The 21,827-nt window shown below is 40.8% G+C and overlaps 2 protein-coding genes across 3 annotated transcripts in view; both read left to right on the forward strand.

Moving 5' to 3' along the window:
- Positions 1 to 7,781, forward strand: part of LOC118214377 (zinc finger protein Helios-like) — an 8,498-nt gene extending 717 nt beyond the window's left edge. The window contains 6 exon segments of the mRNA XM_035394287.1: positions 492 to 665; positions 2,842 to 2,979; positions 3,296 to 3,430; positions 5,501 to 5,689; positions 5,692 to 5,778; positions 5,781 to 7,781. Coding sequence (XP_035250178.1) covers positions 492 to 665; positions 2,842 to 2,979; positions 3,296 to 3,430; positions 5,501 to 5,689; positions 5,692 to 5,778; positions 5,781 to 6,199 — 1,142 coding nt within the window. The 3' untranslated portion in view covers positions 6,200 to 7,781.
- Positions 7,782 to 14,567: 6,786 nt separating this feature from the next.
- Positions 14,568 to 21,827, forward strand: part of LOC118214654 (receptor tyrosine-protein kinase erbB-4-like) — a 202,409-nt gene continuing 195,149 nt past the window's right edge. For both annotated transcript variants that reach the window (XM_035394785.1, XM_035394786.1), the window contains exon 1: positions 14,568 to 14,959. In XM_035394785.1, the coding sequence (XP_035250676.1) occupies positions 14,881 to 14,959 (79 nt within the window). In that variant the 5' untranslated portion in view covers positions 14,568 to 14,880. The remainder of the gene's footprint in view (positions 14,960 to 21,827) is intronic.

Genomic DNA, 21,827 nt, shown 5'->3' on the forward strand with positions numbered 1-21,827 from the left:
GATGAATACCCATCTGATGACACACTTTTGGGGCATCAGTGGAGCCCGTGTGTGTGTATAGTGCACTGCATGAAAAACAAAAGAAAGACCTGTTAAATTTCAGTGAAATTTGGGTTGTTTCCGTCATGAGCGGTAGTTTCCCTGTGTCAACACATGTTTCCATAAACTTCTGCACACTCCCGGGCCATGTCTGTGATCAGGGATTTTCGGACTCAGATGTCCCCAATTAATTCATGTCCTGTGCTGAATTTTCACTGAAATGTGTTCTGAGACGTGGACGGCCCTGTTCGGCGATTTATAGTGTGTGTGGACGAGAACATCTCCGTGCACAACATTATGTCTGGACACAAAACTGTGGTTTCCGACATTGACACGTAGCACATGGCAGGAAATGTGTCCGTTTTCGAATTTGCTACCGCCTCGTAAATGCACTTTTTCATGCAGTGGTGAGAGATTTGGGGGAGACCTGAACACTGCTTTTTCTGTCTAAGCTGGAGACGAGAGGCCATTCCACTGCAGCCAGTGTGGTGTCTCCTTCACCCAGAAGGGCAATCTGCTGAGACACGTGAAGCTCCACTCTGGCGAGAAACCCTTCAAGTGCCCCTTCTGCAGCTACGCCTGCCGCCGACGCGATGCCCTGACCGGACACCTGCGCACTCACTCGGGTAGGCCATCCATCTTGTGACTGTTCTGCCCAAGCCCCTCCCACCATTCCCTCAAGACACCACCTCCCTACTGCTGTCCTTGGATTAGCTGTCTTTTCTGCTTTGCCCTCAGCAAAAGGGAAAGATGCGGTTTCTTCTACCTACCAATGGATTCTTTGCCTCTCTTATCTCCCTCCCCACTCCCATGCCTGACACCTTCATTGGACAGGATTTGCATCAGATGGGAATGTCAGGAACTCGCTTCAGAGCTGGGAATGCTTGGAAAGTGACCTGCCTTCTGGCTCTGCTACACAACGCTGCTCTGTGACTGCTTTTATTCTCTCCATCTCTGCTCGACCCTTCTCTTCCTCTCATTACACCTCTTCTCCCATCTCTTCGCCCCTGTTTTTCTTGTTTGTCATCCTGCATTTCTCCTGATCTCCTGATCTCTCACCCTCATCCTCCTTCCCTCCCATCTACCTTCGTTCCACCCCCCCTTTCCCCTTTTCCCTTTTCCCATTCTCTGTCCCCCTCTCACCCTTTTTCTCAAAATAGTGGAAGGCTCTAAACAGGCTTACCTGCAATGACAGAAGTTATAAAATGTTGCAGAAGAATGTATTTCCTCTCTTTCTTTCTCTGTGCATCCTTCTCTCACTCATTCTCGTATGGTGTTGTGCCCAGTAAACAGGTTTATGGCAGAAATCCAGGTTTCACGCACTGAAAGACAGTTGCTCAGTTGTCTGACTGCTGTTTGGAAAGACATTTCACTAAATTGCAATAATGACACCTTGTAGGTTGGCTGAAGTGCGAGAATTGTATGCGTATATGACTCAATGTTGCCTTTTCATGAATTTCAAAACTCCAGTATTGGGGGATAATCTTAAGGTACCTTCACACTGAGCACTATAACTATAAATTATAACGACAACAGTAATGATACAAACATGATACAACATACACACTGCACAATATCGTTCCACTGTATCATTCTGTGAAGCACAATTTGGAAGGGAGGACAACTATTTCACTAATGTCAAACTACTGTACTCACTTTCTAAAATAATGTGCACTTTTTGCATTCATATTTTATGGAATGGCCACCATTAAGCAAAAAATGGAAGCATTTTGGGCTTATTTTCCTAAAGCAGAGCATTGTGTTATTTATTAACTAGAGGTGAAATGGTGTTGTGGTATGTTTTTCATAACCTGAGGTATATTTTCAGCTGATGAATGTTTTTAATTAAGTTACTATGTAATTCTATATACATATGAAAGGAAAGGAAAAGGAAGTTGCCTGTTCTTTCAGTTTCCTGTTACTTTTCAAACCACTATCCTTTCAACAAATCATGTTTTGGAGATATCACCGATGAGAATGACTGCACCTGATTTTCAGATACATTTCTTTACAAATTGAAAAAGAACACCATTCCCTGTTACTAAGAAACTACATGAGTGGTTACTGGCTTAGTGAACCTTGTCAGACATATTCCAGGTAGGGGAATAGTGATAGATGAAGAAAAAAAAGAAAGGAAAAGAAAATCATCTGCAGGAAAGAAGAATATTTAAACCATAAGCCTTGTTGGTCTGATGCAAAAGACCAACTTCATACTTTTTGTTTCTAGAGATGCCATGAGTGGCATGGATAGATAATGTTTGACTGGAGACTGAGACCACTGCTAATGGCATTGGCCGAAAATGTACATGCTCACTCCTTCATTTTATCCACTACACTTTCCTTCAGTTACTGTGCTGCTGTATTGCTGGGCATTTGTGTGGGCTCCTGAGGCAGGGATCACCTGTAGGAGTCTTTACTGTGGTTGTAGTAAATAGCATCCCACTCTTGACTGTATCAGGTTTTCCGGAGCGTGTGCAGCTCAGATGAAGTCAGAGTGCATGTATGACGCCCACTGTTTCTCAGTCTAGCCGAGATCCAGCGCGTAGCGTTACTGGGCTGTTTGAGGCTGGTGCAGAGGGCTCTAGCCCCACTGTTGTTTCCCCTCATGTCCTGTCTTCATGATGTTGTCTATATCTCCTGATTGTTATGAATCACCAGAGTAGGCTGCTTCTTTGAAAGGCTCAAATATGTTTGTAATGAATGAAACCACATAGGGTGTGGTTTTGAATCGATTTTTCACTTACAGGTTATTTGGAGGTTTATAATGTGAGGAGGTTTCATTCTAATGTTTCTTTTCCACAGTGGGGAAACCGCACAAATGCAACTTATGTGGGCGGAGCTACAAACAGCGGGCGTCGTTGGAGGAGCACAAGGAGCGCTGCCATAGCTACATGCAGAGGGTCAATGCAAACTCTGCCCCAAATTCTGGACCATACCAAGGTTGGTATGCAGTAGATAATCATTGGGTCTGATAGAAAATGAACAGATGAAATCCTCAAGACTAATTCTATTGTTTGACTTTCAAAACTTTACAGTAACAGTAGCCACTTGCTGTTGTCATATTAAGATTATGGTACTTGTACCTTAACTACAAATAAACATGACTTTCAAAATAGTTACTGTGTATCAGAGTATTGTATTTACCCAGCATCTACAAAAAATGGCTTCATTGTAAAAATCTTTTGGGTCCACACGTGCTCATTACCCTTTCTAATATGAACATGTTAATTTACACCCTCTCTCACCCACAAAACAGCAGAGGAGTCTCTTAAGGAACAGCAGCCCTTGATGGACGCCGTGTCCATCGCGTCCTTTGACCGCCCGCCCGTGATCGAGAGGCTGCAGGGCAATGTGGGAAAGAGGAAGAGCACCACGCCTCAGAAATTTGTTGGTGGGTCTGATGGGCACAGTTTTAGGGTCTGGGGGTGAATTTGGGGGCCAGTTTTAATTTTTGTGGGTGAATTTGAAAAGCATTTTAAAGGGGTTTTGATAGACACATCTATAAGGGTTGGCATGACTGTTTGTGGCTCAATTTGAGCATTTGAATTATATATGAGTTATAGGACTTGATGGTAAAACTGTAAAAAGTTTTAAAGCAGAATCTATTCAAATAGTGGCTAAGGGACATGATTAAAAGGCAAATTTACAGATTTGAAGGTAACCATGAGAGGCACAGTTACTGGGTTTGAGGGCAAGTGTGATACTAATATGTAGCTAAGAGGCTAAGGCAATATCTAAATTTTGCAATGGCATAGAATTGCAGATCCATATAAGATATGAACACCTGAATGAGACAGGCAATTACATAAATCTACCAAACACATTTTCCACAATCTATGTGTGAGCCAGGGCTATGCAGTGTGCACGAGACATTTTCCATTCAATTGTGCTAACTATTCATATGAGCTGTATTCATTCAAACAAAAGTGGAATTTACGTAAGTTCTCATGATGTCATTCTTTGCCTTGTGGAAGTGTTGAATTTCAGATTAATTTTTTTAGAAATCATGATCACCTTTGCTCTGCTGGAAGTCCTATCATTATTAGAATGTGCTGGCTTGAGTCTCAAAAATCAGGGAGTTATTTAAGGAAGAACAAAAAATGTTCATAGTTGAAAAAAGAAGCTTGCTAGAATGTCACAGAACAACAAGCCATTGTAAACTGTGGAAGGTCTTGGCAGAAAAATATTACATTCAAATTGAAAGAACATGAACAGTTTCTGAGAAAAAAATATTTCTGCTTGAAAGATTTTTCTTGCTCAAATTAACATTTATGATTCATTAGATAATGTTTCAAATCGAGAGAGAGAGAGAGAGAGAGAGATAAGAAGAAAGGAGACTAGAGGAGAAGACCTGTTTTTCATTTTGTGGTTTAGCACACCTGTCACATTTGTCTTCTGTCTTATTGAGAAGAGAGAAAAACAGCTCACCGCATCCACGTTTCTCAGGGGTTAAACTTCATACTCCTGTGGCTGCTGTGCTCGAATGGGGCTTTCCGCTCTCACAGCCGTCCTCCAAACACTATTTACTCTATTTCACACTATTTAACCCAAACATAATCACCTGCTTAACGGCAGCACCGACGGCTTCTTTTAGCGTTTACTGAAAATTTCAAGGGGAAAATGTAAGGTTTAGTAACCGCTAAGTAAGGCTTATCATGCTCATGACAACATGAAATAAATGAAAATGTCAACTTTATGGTTTTGCATAGTTTCCATAAATATTTTGTGTTTCTCCTCCCAAAAGGATCATATACTATATGAGCAAAAGTATCTGGAAACCCTGGTCTGGGCCTGTTTTTCATGGTTTTGCTAGGCCAGTGAAGGCAAATCTTAATGCTACAGCATAATCATATTCTAGATGATTCTGTGCTTGCCCAAACAGTGCAATAAACAATAGTGTGGATGTAATTATTAATAATATATAATATATATGCAAAAAATGCAAAAACTTTTTGAAAAATAAAAAATAGAAATAAAAGAGACAGAAAATAAGCATAAACAATCAGAAACCCCACAATTTGTTAAAGTCAAATTCTGGGGGAAAAAAGCATGAATTCAGTATAATCATGGAGAAATTCCCTATCTTACTGATAACTAGTGATGGTGCAATATAGCTACTGTGCCATCATTTCAAGCTGATCCAGTTATGAGCCAAAATAAAGGAAGTGGGAGAGAAAGAAATCAGGCACCTCAGAGGAGTTTGTCTTCATATTTCCTCCTCATACCTATCACTTGTGATAGTTAATTGAGATGTTGAGTGCTAGGTGGATTATTGTAAATGTAATATTTGTGTGCTTAATTTTTTGTTAACTTTTGAACTCTTTGCTGTTAACATGCAATTATGCCATTATGTGATGATTATTGTTTTGTCCATAATTATACCCTTGGCTGCAGTATTGGGGTGGGGTTTAGTCTACAATGTGCAGACTGACTTTCATATTTTCATGTGTACTCTCTGCAGGTGAGAAGCTTATGCACTATGGCTATCCCGAGCAGCCATATGACATGGCCCTGAAGTATGATAAGGAGGCGGAACTTATGCAAGCCCAGATAATGGACCCGACTATCAGCAGTGGCGTCGCTTATCTAGGTGCTGACCCCATGCGGCCCCTCCTCCACCACCCAGCCTTAACTATGATCAACCCCCTCTTCCCCAGAATTACAGCCTAGGGCCCCGTGATGCCCCGCTCCCACCGCCCCCGCCCCCAGAGCTACCCCCGTCCTCCAATGGCCCCCCTCCCTGGTCCGTCCCAAACACCCCCTGGCACGCCACGGTGAGTCGCCTAGCAACAGCCGCCCGGGTTCCACGGGCTCTGAGCGCGGCAGTCCTCCCGAGAGGGCGGGCCAGCGTCTAAACCACACCCCCTGGGCCGGATCCAGCCTCGCCCACCACAGGAAGGAGGCGGCGGAGCCCGGTGAGCAGGAAGCAGCCAGCGACCGCGCAGAGGGCATCCGCGTTTTCAGCCGGGAGGGGCGGGAGCTGCGGGCATTCCGCTGCAGGCACTGCCGCGTGCTCTACCTGGACCACGTCATGTTCACTATCCACATGGGCTGCCATGGTTACAGGGACCCCCTGGAGTGCAACATCTGCGGCCACCGCAGCGAGGACCGCTACGAATTCTCCTCACACATTGTCCGCGGAGAGCACACCTTCCAGTAGAGGGCAGCAGCTGACAGACTGCGCTCAGAGGAAGGGCCACCCTTCGTGCGAGTCTCACTGAAGCTAGGCCTGTGCAAACATCCACCGACACGTACACTGGGCCTGCGTATGGCGGTCTGAAGTCCAAATTTCTCTGGTACCCCTGCCCTTCCTCTCGCAAAAATCTTGCCTTCTTTGCTACTCCAACAATCTCATACATGTAAAGGGACTCTGCTCATTGCATGCTGATATCCATTTAGCAAATGTGCTAACAATGGTCTGCTGTATCAGTTTTTTTATACCGCTCACTAATGTGCTTAGCCCACTTGGGCTGCTACAGTTTAGCCCTTTTGTGGGCACGCCATAGATTTTATTCTAGGGTTCAAATTTAAACATTGTTGGGCTAATGTCCCCAAAGAAATATCAGGCCATCTGTTTCACTTGACCAGATGTCCAACGGACAAAATCACAGATTGTAAAACAGCCTATTAGGACCTGGTACAGCCCTCTCAGTAAAGAGCTGAGGACTCTTGGGGAAGTGGGAATGAGCGTTATCATAAGGCAGACTGGTCTATGAAAAACACTTTTTTTTTTTTACATAAGACTGGTCTTATGGGAACGGGAGGGCAAGCTAGTGACTGTCTCACCAGATGGGGCTGGATGGAGTGTGACATCAAGCAGTAGATGACGGAAATCTGTAGTTGAGTCATTCCAAAGACTGGCAATTTTGCCACACTCAGCTGAACATCCGGAGGGCAGACGCCCTGCCAAGTACAAGCTTGCTCACCACCTCCTTTACCAAAGCTATGAACACAGTCTTCTTTCCTGTGACAGACTTGGGGTGACCTGATCTGGAAACACATCTTTAGTTGGTCTTGAAATGGACCTTCTGCATCCTCTTTATAAATCTCTGTACCAAAAAAGGGTACGATGAGACTTTTGCTGAGGACTAGAGGCATGGTCTCATACACTGTGCCTTGTAAATATGAAAAAATGGTACATAAGCAACACACACACACACACACACACACACACGCACTGCAAAGTCCCCTAGCCACTCATATAAGGATTTTGTTTTTGGGCTGTTCCAAAAATGAGTGAAATTAACTGATGAAGGAAGACCAATATCAATCCTATATAATTACTTCAATGTGCTGTTTTCTCTCTTATTTTTCTAGAAAATGTGAACAAAAAATATGTGACAAGGCAGTTATTTTATTTCATTTATTTCCCAGTAGACTTTGTATAAATATAGTCCACAGACAGGATCCATAAAGTTTGGGATTCTGAAAAAGAAATGAAGCATTTTTGTGAATACTTGAATTACACAAAAAACTGAACATATTACTATGTTGCAGTTATGATAATGAAAATGAAATGAAAATACAATAAATTATAAATTATTTTTGGATTATTTGTGATAACTGGCGATCAGTGACCTTGTAAAGCATTGCAGAAATATATATAATGGGATAAGTACATTTATGTTTCTTATATTTATGTTTTTTTATATTTCTTATTTTGGCTCATATGTATAAATTAACTTTCAAATGGCTTTAACTGTCAAATGGCTTTAAATGTTTAAATAAATTGTGGGATGCCAGGTGTTGTAGGGTATTGTATTTTTATTTTTTTTTTCTGAAAACATATGCATATCCTAAGCAGGTGCCAGTTACTAACAGGATTACTGTTGTCATTGAAGGAAGAAAATATGCTAATTATATAACAAAAAATTTAAGAGAAGCCAGGAATCGGGGGCTCTTTCCGGGTTTCTGGGTAATTTGCTAGAGCAAGTGCTACAATGACTACCACAGTTATGCGTATAGTCTTGAGTGTGAATGAAGGACCCAGGTGCCCCTTAGTTTGTACATTTCAGAGATCATGTCTGAGAGAGAGAGAGACAGAGATGCAGAATTAATGGGTGAAAGGGTAGACTAGATGGAAATATAGCTGGGAGATTATAGGGACAGTTGTAGACTTGGGAAATGAGAGAAGCTTCCCCATCCAATTTGGGGGAAAGCGTAGGCTGTGACTGGACCTGTGTGTGCAATGTCCAGTGTCAAAGGAAAAACCAAAAACAGAGATGGGGGTGAGAAAGATTAATGCATTGTGCCTCAAGTCGATTCTGAACCGATACTTATTTAGCTGTTGAATGGGCTTTGAAGCGCAGCTGCATGTTTCAGAAAACTAGCTACACCTTCTCTGGAGGCCTCTGCGAAGTAGCATCAGTGGCGATGGAAGCTGCACAAAAGGGAATTGGCTGCAACTGCAAAACCGCAGGCTGAAAACGGAGGCGAGAGGCGCTAGCGGTTCCCCACTGTCCCGTGTCCGCGCTAATTACGGAAGGGCGCAGTCACACCACTGATCTCTCTCTCTCTCTCTCTCTCTCTCTCTCTCTCTCTCTCTCTCTCTCTCTCTCTCTCTCTCTCTCTCTCTCTCTCTCTCTCTCTCTCTCTCTCTCTCTCTCTCTCTCTCTCTCTCTCTCTCTCTCTCTCCTCTCTCTCTCTCTCTCTCTCCTCTCTCTCTCTCCTCTCTCTCTCTCTCTCTCTCTCTCTCTCTCTCTCTCTCTCTCTCCTTCTTATTCTACTTTTAATCTCAATCGTATACTGACTGCAGGTGTATCCTAAGATTTAATTGTGCTCAAATACAGGACTGAGTAGTTTATTGAGCTGTCAAGAAAACAAAAACTAAGACAATTGTTTGTAACAGAAACCAGTACGCAGCCAGTGCTTCCAGCACCGGTGTTGTACGCCCCTGTGGTAGAAACATTTGAGTTGGAAATTCAAATGTAGTCATGTGACTTGGTCAGTAACACCAGAGCACGCCACTGCTCACCTCAGCTACAAACATATCAAAAATATAAGTAAAACTCCGCACAATTCTACGCACGGACAAAATCAATGAAAAAAATAATCATCCGTGTAACATACATACATTTAATTTTACGAAATGTACTCAGAAAATTACTGAATTTTAGCGTCTCAAAACATTCACTTTATCATTATAGTGAACGTGCAACTCGCACTTCCTAAAGGGACGCGTCGACTTCACTCCGTAAGTAAAACGTATCAACGTTTGCCATTTAAATGGATTTCAGTTATTAATACGACATTAGGTAGTAAGCAGACCGGTACTTTTTGTTTGCAATACACATTTGTACTTGAACACGACCACAGAAAAAAGGATGTGCCACATTTAGTAGGCGAACTAAACATGAACACTGTGTTCCTTTTACTCACGTAAATATAATCCCATTCTTGTACGTGATTTGTAATATATGCTGCAATATAAACTCTATTAAAGTGATTAAATTCAGTTTTATTTGTATAGTGTTTTCAGTGTATCAAAGCACTTTACAGATATTCGGGCCCAGACTCCAGGGCGCCATAAGCAAGCCACTGGCTGTTACACTACTAACTCAGAGTGCATAGTGCCCCTATTGGATGCATACAAGCACTGCCAGGGTTGATGTAGCTCGGGATTTTGTTGTGCATGAATGACCACCAGATTGGTTGCATAATGCTATTCAGCACATGGAGACAAAATGAAAAAGACATTGATAGAATATTATTCTATTGTGTGAAATACTGGAGGTTAAATGAGTGCAAACCCATAAAAGAAAGAAATGTTCTTTTATGAGGTGTAGGCTACTTGATGAACAATCTAATAATTTCACTAGGAGACATGGCAGTTTGGAGTGGATGATGCCATTACTCTCTGTGCTGCTTCTTTCTGCTTGTGCTTCCTGTGCACTGTCCTTGCTATAACTATTATTTGTATGCATGCACTTGTGTAGGCCTGTGAGTGTGAGAAAGACAGAAACAGAAGGAGACCTTGTGATGGAAAGCATGCGCCTCGGTTTGTGAAAAACCACAAAGTCAAGCCCCCATCTCTCCCACAGTGCAATTTTGTCTGTCATGAAAGGAGGTGCAGAGATGTTCAACACACTTATCAGTGTGAGAGACTTAGAGCTGGATTGAGCACATTTTACAGAGACCAACAGGTTGCATGCATAGGCGTGCATGTCTAGAAGCTATTTCATCTCTTATGTTTATTAAACTTTGAAGGCTGGCTGACAGAACTTCTGGTGTTGATTATTTTGGATAGGGGTTTGATCGATGGCCAGAATTACTGTTTGTCCAATGAACCAGGGCTTGAAATGGCAAAATGTCACATACCATACTCTTGATTTAATTCCCCTGGCCAGTAGAAATCCAGGAATTGCTGTGTGGGTGGAGCTACCAAAATGGATAGCCACACAAATCAGTGAGTTGTCAGAATTGTCTGTTTTGGAAATTCTTTACCCCATTTTACTTGCAATTTGGAATGTATGTGATTTCAACATGGATTACGTTTTCTGCATCATTATATGCACTGCCTTCCTCAAACCTATATTTATAGAGGGAAACTATGTAGCTAAATCATATGATAAATGATAAATATAGGCCTATTGTTCAGTGATTGACTACTGTGGAATTTGGCTTTGGTATAGGGTAGCAGGGTAACATTGGAAATGCAAACTGCTGTCAGTTTTGAGAACAAGTACATCTGCTGCAATTATTTAAAAGGAAAAATGAGTCTATACCAAAGAGAGAGGGTGCTAATTTAAAAATAATTATTTGTACTACTCTACTTAAGCAATCCATTCAACATTTATTGCACAATGTTTTTGTCTAGAATTTTGCTTATTGATCTTACATGAATGACAGGATGAAGCAACACTAATAAGTTGCACAATTGCATGTAGAATCATGAGGTAGCTAGCAGTGCTTGTGTATTCTTCAGTAAGTGTGAAATAAATAATATGTATGCATATTTATCTTATTTACATTTTTAAATACAGAGAAATTCTAATTTTAAAAATTATTTATATTTTTATGATGCTCTTCTACGGTGCTTCCACTAGATGGTGTGAGCATATGCACAAAGTCAACTGCAGTCAACTTTCAGCATTTTTATAAAATATTGTTCATTTCGCATATCTCTTATTTGAAAGAACTGATGCTACAAGCACAAAAAAGCACAGAAAAGGCTCACACTGGTCTTATGTATTTCATTGATTAAATAATAATTTAATCAATGAAATACTGTACATAAAACTAGTTTGAACCTTTTCTGACTCAGAACTGTACAATGAAAGCTTTTTTTTCTTTCTAGAAAACTTGCATCAGGCATAGGCATTTAGGCCTTTCCCCCCTAAAAGCATGTCAGTGTACTGATCATCATAAAAACATACAGCAAGATTGTACTCTCGAGATGGAAACATTCTTGCATCACTTTTACCCATTTTTGTGGTTTTCAGCCTCTTGGAGATGGGAAAGCCAGCTGATGTTCTGCCTTTATACATTATATCAGTTTAATTAGAAAAAGTTGCAAAATTGCAATTTTGTGCTCCTTGCATCCTATTTATATTACAGTTATTTAACATTACTCCGATTATGAAATCAGCATGTAGCAGCCCCAACCAGCCACAGTATTAAACTGTATTAAAGCCAATCATAGGTCAGAGGGAGCTTTCATTACAGTAATTTGCTGCACTGTTGCTTTGTGGGTTTGACACTGCTCATATCACTTGTTCTCATATGGATGCACTTCATTCCTAAATTAACAGTGATTCGTGCCCTTCATTCAATACCACCAGCTCCAGACTGGCTCCCAACTGCAGTCTTCAATATTAACTTCCTGTGAAATGTGGCCCAGTCTTAAGTGGTACATGCTGTATGTACATGTGTCCCTTGTTGATGACACAGGTGAAGGGCTTGTATTTGTGGTCGTGAGAGACTTTTCCTTTCAGTAACCATGTCCTACAAACTGTGCCACCAGAATATCATGCATCTCCCGTGCTACCTGTTTGATTGCCAGAAGAGTATGGTGTAAGCTAGCTATGGATATCATTGGCTTGTTTGACACTACTTCCTGGTACTGCTGTTTTACAAAGGGACTGAATGATTACAACAGAAGGCAGCTAGAGGGACTACAGGGTCAACCTTCCCTAAGGGTGCTCTTCAGTCCCCATGGTAACCCTGAATGCTCTTTGGTTACAGACACTACTCACTTCAACCTTCTTCACTACATTTTGTAGCAGAATCCTACTAGGTGGGAAGGTATTGTCTTCTTTTTCCACTAGATGGTGCTGTGGTCCTGTGAATTTCATGAACATTCTGCAAGAGAGAATTTTGCACATGTTCAGAAGTGAAGCAAACCGATGAAACGCCATGCATGTTATGAAGAACTATCTTGATCCCTACATATTAAAAACAAACTATCTAGTTAAATTTTAGTGTACACTTTGGTGTATATTGCTTTGTTTTCAAATAGTGGCATGTACAAACAAGTTCTCACAATATGCTTCACATTTGGCCCATCGAGAAGATATTGTTCAGGTCATAGTTTAAGAAGAGCACAACTCCGGTAGGGTACTTATTTGATTCTTGGGAACTGATGAACAGGCTGCAAGGATCATTTTAAAATATCCGAACAGTTTTTGCTTCTCGCACCATCTGGAAGCACTTGTGAGCCCTGAAGCTAAAGGCCCTGCTGGTAAGTCTTTGCAGTTTTGGGCATGAGAAGCAACACATCCTTTGATATTTGGAGGATGTGGGGAAATTAGATCAATCAAGTATGCTGGTCGCAACCCATGTAACACTTTATTTGTAAGACAATTTTATAGTCATCACAGTATTCAATTATTAATTGGGAGCCAATGAAGGGAAGTAAGTTCAAATGAAATTTTAATTTAGCTACATGGTACAGTGCTTTGAATCTCAGGTTTCAATTCCCACTATCTTTTTCCTGAATACCATCTCACAACAACAATAACTTGGAAAAGGCTACTTACTTGAAGAACACTTTTATGCAACCAATTACTCTGTATAAGACCCTTAAAACTCTAATGTCTTAATTTCCATTTGTTTTGGAATTTTTACACAAAATTCCTGGCACTGCCTCTGACCTGTCCTGTTTGGCTATGGCTGTTTTTCTAATATTGCAACTCATAAGTTCCTCTATTCACAGACATGAGATCAGCACTCAGGGATATTTTAAAGTGCTTGATGCATGCAGTTGGAAATATGCAATGCATAGAATAAGAGCTTCATAACTTGTTATGAGTATTTGAGATATTGTGATGTGACTTCTTTTTGGAGAATCATGGTGAGAGCTTTGTTTTAAGTGTTATTATTTACTTCAACAAAATTGCTTTTTTAAATTACTATTTTATGATCAATCTGAATATTGCCTGATTTTTAAAATTTATTTTATAAATCACCTGCATGTCAGAATATTCGCAAACAGCTCTTGTGTTGCTGCTAGTTCCTAGATTACCCCTTGTGATGAAATGGCAATGGCACAATATTTCTTCAATCCGTCAGAATGAAATGTTCTTAATGTTTTTTTTTTTTTTTTTTTTTTTTGCAGTCAATACACAAGCGTTGACAAAATGTTAGCATTATGACGCTGGTAACTAAATCCTAATGCAAATGGCGTTTAAAATACAAACTAAACATTTATTTTTGGTGTTGAAATGTATGCCTATGAAGTTTTTCGCGAAACTTCAGTGCTTTACTTTGAATGAGTTTTCATCGTTAAGTGTCTTGAAAATTGATTAAGACAGAGTAGAGGAACAACCAATTGTTTTGGTTTAAAATTATTACGAATGTATTAATGAGGAATATACTGTATTTAATATTTTGAAGTGATGGGTTCCATATATATCGTAGCCTACGGAATAATAAAGGTATATAATAGTGTCCGTATTTCCAAAATGCCAGTTGAATCTGAAGACCGTCCGTCTATCATGTAGTTCATTATAGTTTTGCTATATGTTCTCTATATCTGCTTCAGAAAACAATGGGTCTAAGGAATGAGTTCACATTGTTGTGTAAACTTCCACATGAAGCAAGGCTATATGTTTTCTGCACGCCCCGTGTTGTGTTTGAGCTATTACTGGACGTATTCTCTGCGTTGCAGAACCTTTTTGGGCTGGATGTTTGTGTACACTGCGCATGTCTAAGAGGCATTCGTGCCATCGGACAGGTGTGAAACTTTTTTTAAGTGCAGTGCGTTCTCCTGTGACTTCGTTGGAAACACACATTACGAAACTACGCTTATATCTTGCCGTCCTAATTTTTAAAATGTATTTATAGAATTGACTATCAATGCACTTGACGATCTTGCAGAACTTTGACGATCGTATTCGTTGACACTGTATGATTATTATATTTTCATAGTAGGTACAGCTGTAATTTGACAATTCATAATTTACCTGTCTCTTCAGTCTCCAGGACAGGTACTTTCAGTGCAACTGATATTTTAATTATTTTTGGCAACTCCAGAGCCAATAAGAGCAGACTTGGTATAACAAAAAGGCGGTGCTCATGGTGCACCAGCGATATCTGGACCAATCAGTCGGGCAGAGGGAGGGAATACTCGCTCGCGAGCCGTCGCTGGGTACCGAACTCGGACGAGAGTAATGGCACCAGAATAACATTGCACTCTGGGCAAGTCATAGTGAGTCAAGGAGATTAGCTGCTCTTAACTGAACTTCTAAGTCAGGCATAAACCAGAAGAAGACACATGTAGGAAACATTATTCAAAATTTGAGGATCGAAACGTTTACGGGCATTTGTTGTATTTCCAACTGGGAGCAAAAGGGATACGTTTCTTGACATGTGAATTCAAAGGAGTTACGACAACCCCCCAAAATGAAGCTTACCTCTTTTCTGCGTTACTTCGCTTTTCTTTTGACTTATGTGGTGGTAGGAGTGAGCTTTTCTCAGTCAGGTGAGTGACAGTTCTAATGTCTCGGGCGCCACGGTTGTTTACCTGGCCGTGCGCATCACAGCGCGCGTGTTATTCGGTTACGCACAAACCGTATTGTGCCTGAATGTCTCCTGGAGTTTTCATAATCCTATCAGCTATAGAACCATAACAATGAAATGCCAAAAATGAATGGTTGTTCGGTTGCATATAATTGTACTTTAAGAAGGAATATCTCTAGGAATAACAAATGCATCTTTCAATCCTTATTTTTCATTGTACACGTGTTTAAGGTTTTATGGAGGTCTGCACGTTGGTTTCATCAGCTTGCTGAAATGGGTTCGAACGAATCTCTAATTAGGGAACGTTGTGCTTTCAGTTCCGCGCACAGAATGGCACTGTTGAATTCGCAGATAATAGAGCATTGAGTGTTCCCTCCACGTGTCCCGGGGACACACAGTAAGCCAACTAGTCTAGTCTACGTTTTTTCCCTTCTAATTCAGTCACTTGTGAGTGAAGGATTTAAACAATGTCTCTTGTTTTTCCTGATTGTTGCACTGCTGAATGAACTATTGTTCAAAAGTCCTCTTCTTAAAGTGTTTTGTAAGCCGTTGGTGATAGAAACTGGTCTGATGTTTTATGCATTACCCATCAATATTTATTTACGCATTTATAACTATATAATGCTACGTGTATTAGGATGCTTAGAGTTTAATCGTCACATATTGGTGTCTATTCTGTCATATAAATGAGAAAATACACATGTTTACTCCCCTTGTTTACCCTGATTGGCAGTGATTACACCACCAGTAAATGGCGTGCGTGGAATAACTTTATAGGTTAAACATTTTGTCGTTTCAATTATAAAATCATCTTTATTATTATTATTTTATTGACTGGTTCATTTTTATGTATCTAAAAAAGTGGATGTGTGCTCCTGCTCGGTCGCCCGCGTTTTGAAAGGGGCACGATTCAATAACTCGCCAGGTTATTTAGTCCTGCGTTGCGGGTTGTTTTTCGTGAAATGTTTTCTTACCCGATAGTCCGATCGTCAGATAGTTGTAAAATGCACACATTGCAATGACTGCATATTGTTCTGGCGTTTGATGCACCTATTCTGCATGCCTTTTCTCTGACAGTTAGACAGGCCCACTAATCGAATAAGTAAATTAGGCATACATGCACTAGTAATGTGGCTGTCGGTATGAACACACACTTGGCGTAGCTATAATGATTACAGTGTAGCCTATGCGTCACCTTTGTAGGACAAATTAAGCGACATCACTCATTGAATGGAGCAGTGTGCAACGCCACAAGGTGGTGATATCAACCGGAGAGACACAGCCAGACGCACATCCGATATGCGACTTTGTCTGGAGATGAAGATGCATTTGGAGCGCCCAAATGACATTTATTTAATGTCGCCGTGTGTATATATATATATATATATATATATATATAAGCAAACTACAAATTCTGTCATAATGCATGATCAGAAATAAAGAAAACCTTTCTGATAATGTATGACTTTTGGATCTGAACGGGTTGCGCTTTCTCACACCTGCTCTCGTTCAAAATGTTAGGAGCAATTGCGCACGGCTTCCAGAACGCGTCGTAAACAGAGTGGTGTCTGTTTTCTTTAAGAATTTTATGTCATTCGATATCGTTATCGCGCGACTGCAGAAACTTTGTTAAACGTGGCATTTTTTTCTGGTTTCTCAGGTAAAGCAGGGTTTTTGTTTGTTTTACGTGAGATTATTTCACATAGCGCTTCACTACGTAATGTCGTTCTCATAAATACATTTTAAAAAATAAAAACTTTAACAATGATGTAACCAATCCCCGATTTTCAATAATAATAATAATAATAACAATACAGTTCTAGAACATCGAGACTTGGAGAATATAAGATTTCTTGAATACAAAAAAGAAAAAAAAAATCAAATGGAAGAAGCATACACAACATATCTGACACAAGTGATTACAGGACGTGTGTGAAACCATAACACAGTAATTTAAATTCTGAATTAAATATTCAGATTGTCAGTAGGGTAACGACTGCGTATGCAAAATGGTAGCCTATATACCCCGGCGGATGTGTCAGCCAAATCCAGTCGGTGTGTCATTTGACGTTCCTGGTTTTTAAACTTTATTTTGACAGACCATGTGCACAGCCATCACCTCAAGTCCCCGTAAATCTTTGAAACAAAAACAAATAAACAAACATGCAACAATTCTATTTAAAGCGTATGAAAACAAAAAAAGAACAATATAATATATTACTATCACAGTAAACACAATTAGCAACAGGAATTTGATTAAATGTCATGAATTATTTAATTTGATTGTTTATTAACAAATGTGGAACAGATGGCGGCCTGCTCTATTAAAATGAGAACGTTGATTGCTGACTGGCCAGTTTAATCCTTTTATTTGAATAATACCAGCATGCTTTGGTATACCCAATCGTACTATCTCTGATAGTAATTTCCAATCGCCCGCAATTAGCCGAGGTATACATTTATGTGCTAAGAATAGGTTCTACCTTATAACACAGATACACTAGTGAGATAGTTGTGATTTTCTGCAGACTGCCTTGCAACAGATGGCTCTACGTTTTTGATCACGATGAAATTTAACACTGTTTAGTGCTGAACCTCAATTTAAACCTCACAAGTGATCTCAGAACCTAAGAAATTATTTTATTTTAATTATATTTTTAATTGATTTTATTTTAAAATTATTTTTGCTTTGAAATTTTCCATTGTGACATATTTTTGTAACAACAATAAGGAGTACAAATACAGTACTTACTGATGTGTTCTGTTTGGCCCTGGATTACAAGGTCACTAAAGGTTCTAGGCATCCCTCTCACAATTTGTTAATGTCAAGGTAATTGTTTTATATTTTTTCTTCAGTTCATCAGGGATGATTTAGTTTTGGGCATTCTTTTTAAAAAATTTTTTTTATTTCGGCTATTGCAGTATAATTCAATTTCTTATTGAAATTCTTGTAGTGTTGTTGCTGGATGTACTAATAAATACTTAAAATTCAAAATACAGTTAACTTGTTATATTTAGCACAGGTATTTAAGCTATACAGCCAATTGTGTGGGGGCGTGTGCGTGTGCATGTGTGTGTGTGTGTGTTACTTCAATGTGAAAGTGACTTTATTCCTTGGTTGAGTGCAGTGCATCGAGTGCAGTCTTTTGATAAGGAACACATGCAAGCAAAGAATCTGTTTATATAACTTCAACGGTTTATTTAACTAGGGTCATCCTTTTGCATTTAGTCCTCAGGCCTGGACATAATCTGGTTTTTTGTTTTTATTTCATAGATCAATTCAAGCACTTTGTGACAGTTAATACTAGTTACTCTCCTAGAGATATATGTTTCTACAACAAAGCTCTGAAAGCTATGCCTTGTATTAACAACTCTATTAGAGGGTGCAGAGAAAAAAAAAAAAAAAAACTTTATAGTGTCAGTGTAAAAATGACCCTAAACTAACTTCCACTTGTGCTCTGTAATCCACTTGGATAACCTCTATTACAATGTAAAGGATTAATCTCCCTTATACTCAATTTGTTGAGACTGAAGAGATTATACCTTAAGCCGCGTTTAGAATGTAATTGTTTGATCCCCAGCATCCTTCTTGTTGCCCTTCTTTGTATACTTTTGTGAGATTATATGTAATTTCAGAGCATGGTGCCCAGAAGGAGTTATCAAGAAGTTGCTCCTTAGTTGCTATTTTGGTCTGCCCACGCAGCACAGTGATGCCCAGAATTGCGAGTTATTTTTAAAGTCTTGGTCATGATATGATCCCATTGGGATCTTTTTTGTTAATTGCTGACTTTGGTTCTGGGGATTGGCTCTTGTGACCTTTCACAGTGGGGTTATGAGCATTTAGCCCATCTCTGTCCCTCACGGTCATCGCTCAGAAAACAGGAAGGACACTACCACCCTCATTTCAATTGAGCTCCCTTTTCAAAGGGGAGGCGGGCTGGCATTCGAAGTCTGAAGGAATCCCCCGTAGCGACTGAAAGGTTTGTTTCAACTTGTAGTTGTAATTCCTCTCAGACGCTCAGTCCCCCAGCCTGCAGGGGTGAGGTGCCGGCCTTTTTAAACGCCAGTTATAATAGGTCACCGCACAGACACGTCCAAAATCAATCCCAGAGTCCAGTAAGGCCCCGCAAGGCTTGAAATGGCAGCAGCTTTACCGCCCAGCAGCTTTTTCCTAATAAGTACTTCACTGTGAAGTGGCGAAACTCACCTCAACCCGCACCAATGTTTACAACCCATGGTTGATGCACGGCAGCAGTTTGGCATCAGAACTCTCACCACACATTGGTTTAGGTGGAGAGAGACACAGTTACTGAACCGGAAGGTTAAGGGGTTAGGTGCTTAGCTTCATGTTTAGTTTCAGCCATCCTGCTTGATACCCTAAGTTAGGCAGTTGGTTTGAACATAAGACTTCCTGAGATGACCATTTCATTGTCTTCTCTCAGACCCAAACAGAAATCAAATCTTTCAGTGCAGGGAAGGGAACAGACACTGTGCTGTAGGAGATGTTATTTTTCACAAGGCGTCAGTGTCAAATCCTGACTTGCTGCTTCATTAAATGATCCCATGGCTTTCACTGGTCATTTTGACAGCCAGATCAAGCCAAAAGCCGAAGATTGACTGCAGCCTTATATGCGTCTCTATCATTGGGTCTCACAGGTCCCAACGTCACTCTAAATCCTACCCATACCCTGCATCCTTTGTGTTAAGTGACACTCCTATTAGCTGCTAACATCTATTTTGTCTGCCTGTTATAATCGTGCCCTTGACTCTGACCATGCCCCATCTGGCCTGATGAGGACCAAGGGGATTAAAAAGGCCAAAATCCCAGGTTTGATGAACTGAGAAAGCACTACTGAAGCACCATTGAAGCTCAGAAGTAGCTGTGTGAAATTAATGAGCTCTGGATTGCACTAGCTATTAGCACTGCTGTGGAAATGGGGTCGTTTCAAGAGGCGGGGTCCTAATGTCCTGGAGGAAATTATACAGAACTAGCATTCTCAATCTAACTACCTGCAGATACTTGTACATTAGATTTTTTTACTGCATTCAGTGAACTGGGCTGGCTTGCATTTAGATTCCATCTTATTTTTCATGGCTTGTTCTTACACCAAGAAGATCGGATGAGGACAAATTCTGCATTAACAGTAAGAACATTGACCTAAAAACATGGTTAGTAGGGACTGTACAGCAATATGCATGCATGCATGCATTGGGACACTGGCTAGCATGGCCAAACACAGCACAATCACAACATGCTCTTTCATTTCGTTTTAAGGCACCATATAGTAGGGAATTTGCAGTCTCTATCTCAGACTCTCACGCTCTGTCTCTGCATCTGGAAAGAGAATCAACCTGCAATCTGACTGCTTCTATCAAGGTTTAGGAATTATGTTATAGGTCAAAGATTGAATGCCAGTTAGAGCCCCAAATACACAAAGTGATGATTGATCAATAGTAGTAAGTGATCGTTGATTATTAGTAAAGTGAATCCCCTGAGCATGGGTGGACTTATCCTTCTTTATTGCCAACCTGGTCACCATTTGGTCATGAGCCAGAAAAGTGAAGCTACGGTTTGTCAAATCACTTATTGATAAGTCTTTTTCTCGTTAGTGTTCGCCTTACAGGTTACTCTCGAAATAAACATGTAAAGATGAGGCTACAATCTAATTTTGTTTTATGTGAAAACAATGATCTATTTTTTTTGTCAGAATGTAGTTGTCTCCAGTTCCTCCCATCTGTCAGTGAGGGATGGCGGGGAAAAAAAAAAACTCAATCTCCGTTTGAAACTAAAGCTTTAACGTCAAAGCGAACGTCTGGGACATGAAAGCATGAAAGAGTCCCTTTGGTGACCGTGCCACCATATTTCCCCACCACTCACCGGTCTCTCGGTTGTACAGTTAAAGGCTTGTGCTTCAGAGGATTTACCAAAGCCTAGCTTCAGCTAGAATGACAGGACTGGATTCATCCCTGTGTTGACAGCGTTGCAGCGTTAGGAGGCCAGCCGGCCCGCACCACGCTCCTGAACGAACACACAGTCTTTCATTTACTCTGCCTGTTTCTTATTCATTGTGAGGACTCACGAAACAGAGGAAGGTATTACAATGACAATAAAGCATATGTAATCTCCAGAATGGTCCCGCCATTACCGCCCTGGCGAGAAGCCAAAGCGGGCGCGATCGCGCGGCAGCCCGCCATTGCTGCGCAGGTACTCGACGGCTACGAGCGATTCAGTCTCACTTTGTCTTTCGGCTCGGGAACATCGACCAATAATAGCAGGCGAACAAGTGGGGGATGGAGGGTGGGACAGTGCGTAAGTTGTTTCGCACTCTTGTGGAATGCGCTTGAGGGGTAATTTCATGGTTGTTTTTTTTCCCCCCTTTGTAATCCCCTTTTCAAATATTCATGGCTGATCTTCATCTACAGTGTAATTACAGCTGAGGCCGTGAGCGATTTCGGCTGCACTCAGACTGAACAGCCCTACCTCACGTTTAATCTTCATCTGTCCATCTGAGCCCATGGGAGGAAGCAAAACGCGTCGCTGCGTCAGGCGCGGCTGTTTAAAACCGAGAAGGTTTTAATGGTCTTAAACCGTCACTGCGCATCCAAATTGTAGTGCTCTCTCTTTCTCTCTCTCTCTCTCTGCTGTTTTCAATAAGAATTGAGCAGTGTGTTCATTCTGGGCTTTCACTAGTGAAAGGCTTCTGATGGACTGCACTCAAGCTAACGCTGAGAATGTACGTGCTGCCATTTTGTCTCGCATTGCTGTAATTTGAAAGGTTTTTAGCTGGCCGTTTGATGTTAACGGTTGTAATATCACCAGAGTAGGACCG

Source organism: Anguilla anguilla, chromosome 15 (assembly GCF_013347855.1).
Source record: "Anguilla anguilla isolate fAngAng1 chromosome 15, fAngAng1.pri, whole genome shotgun sequence".
Lineage (NCBI taxonomy): Eukaryota > Metazoa > Chordata > Actinopteri > Anguilliformes > Anguillidae > Anguilla > Anguilla anguilla.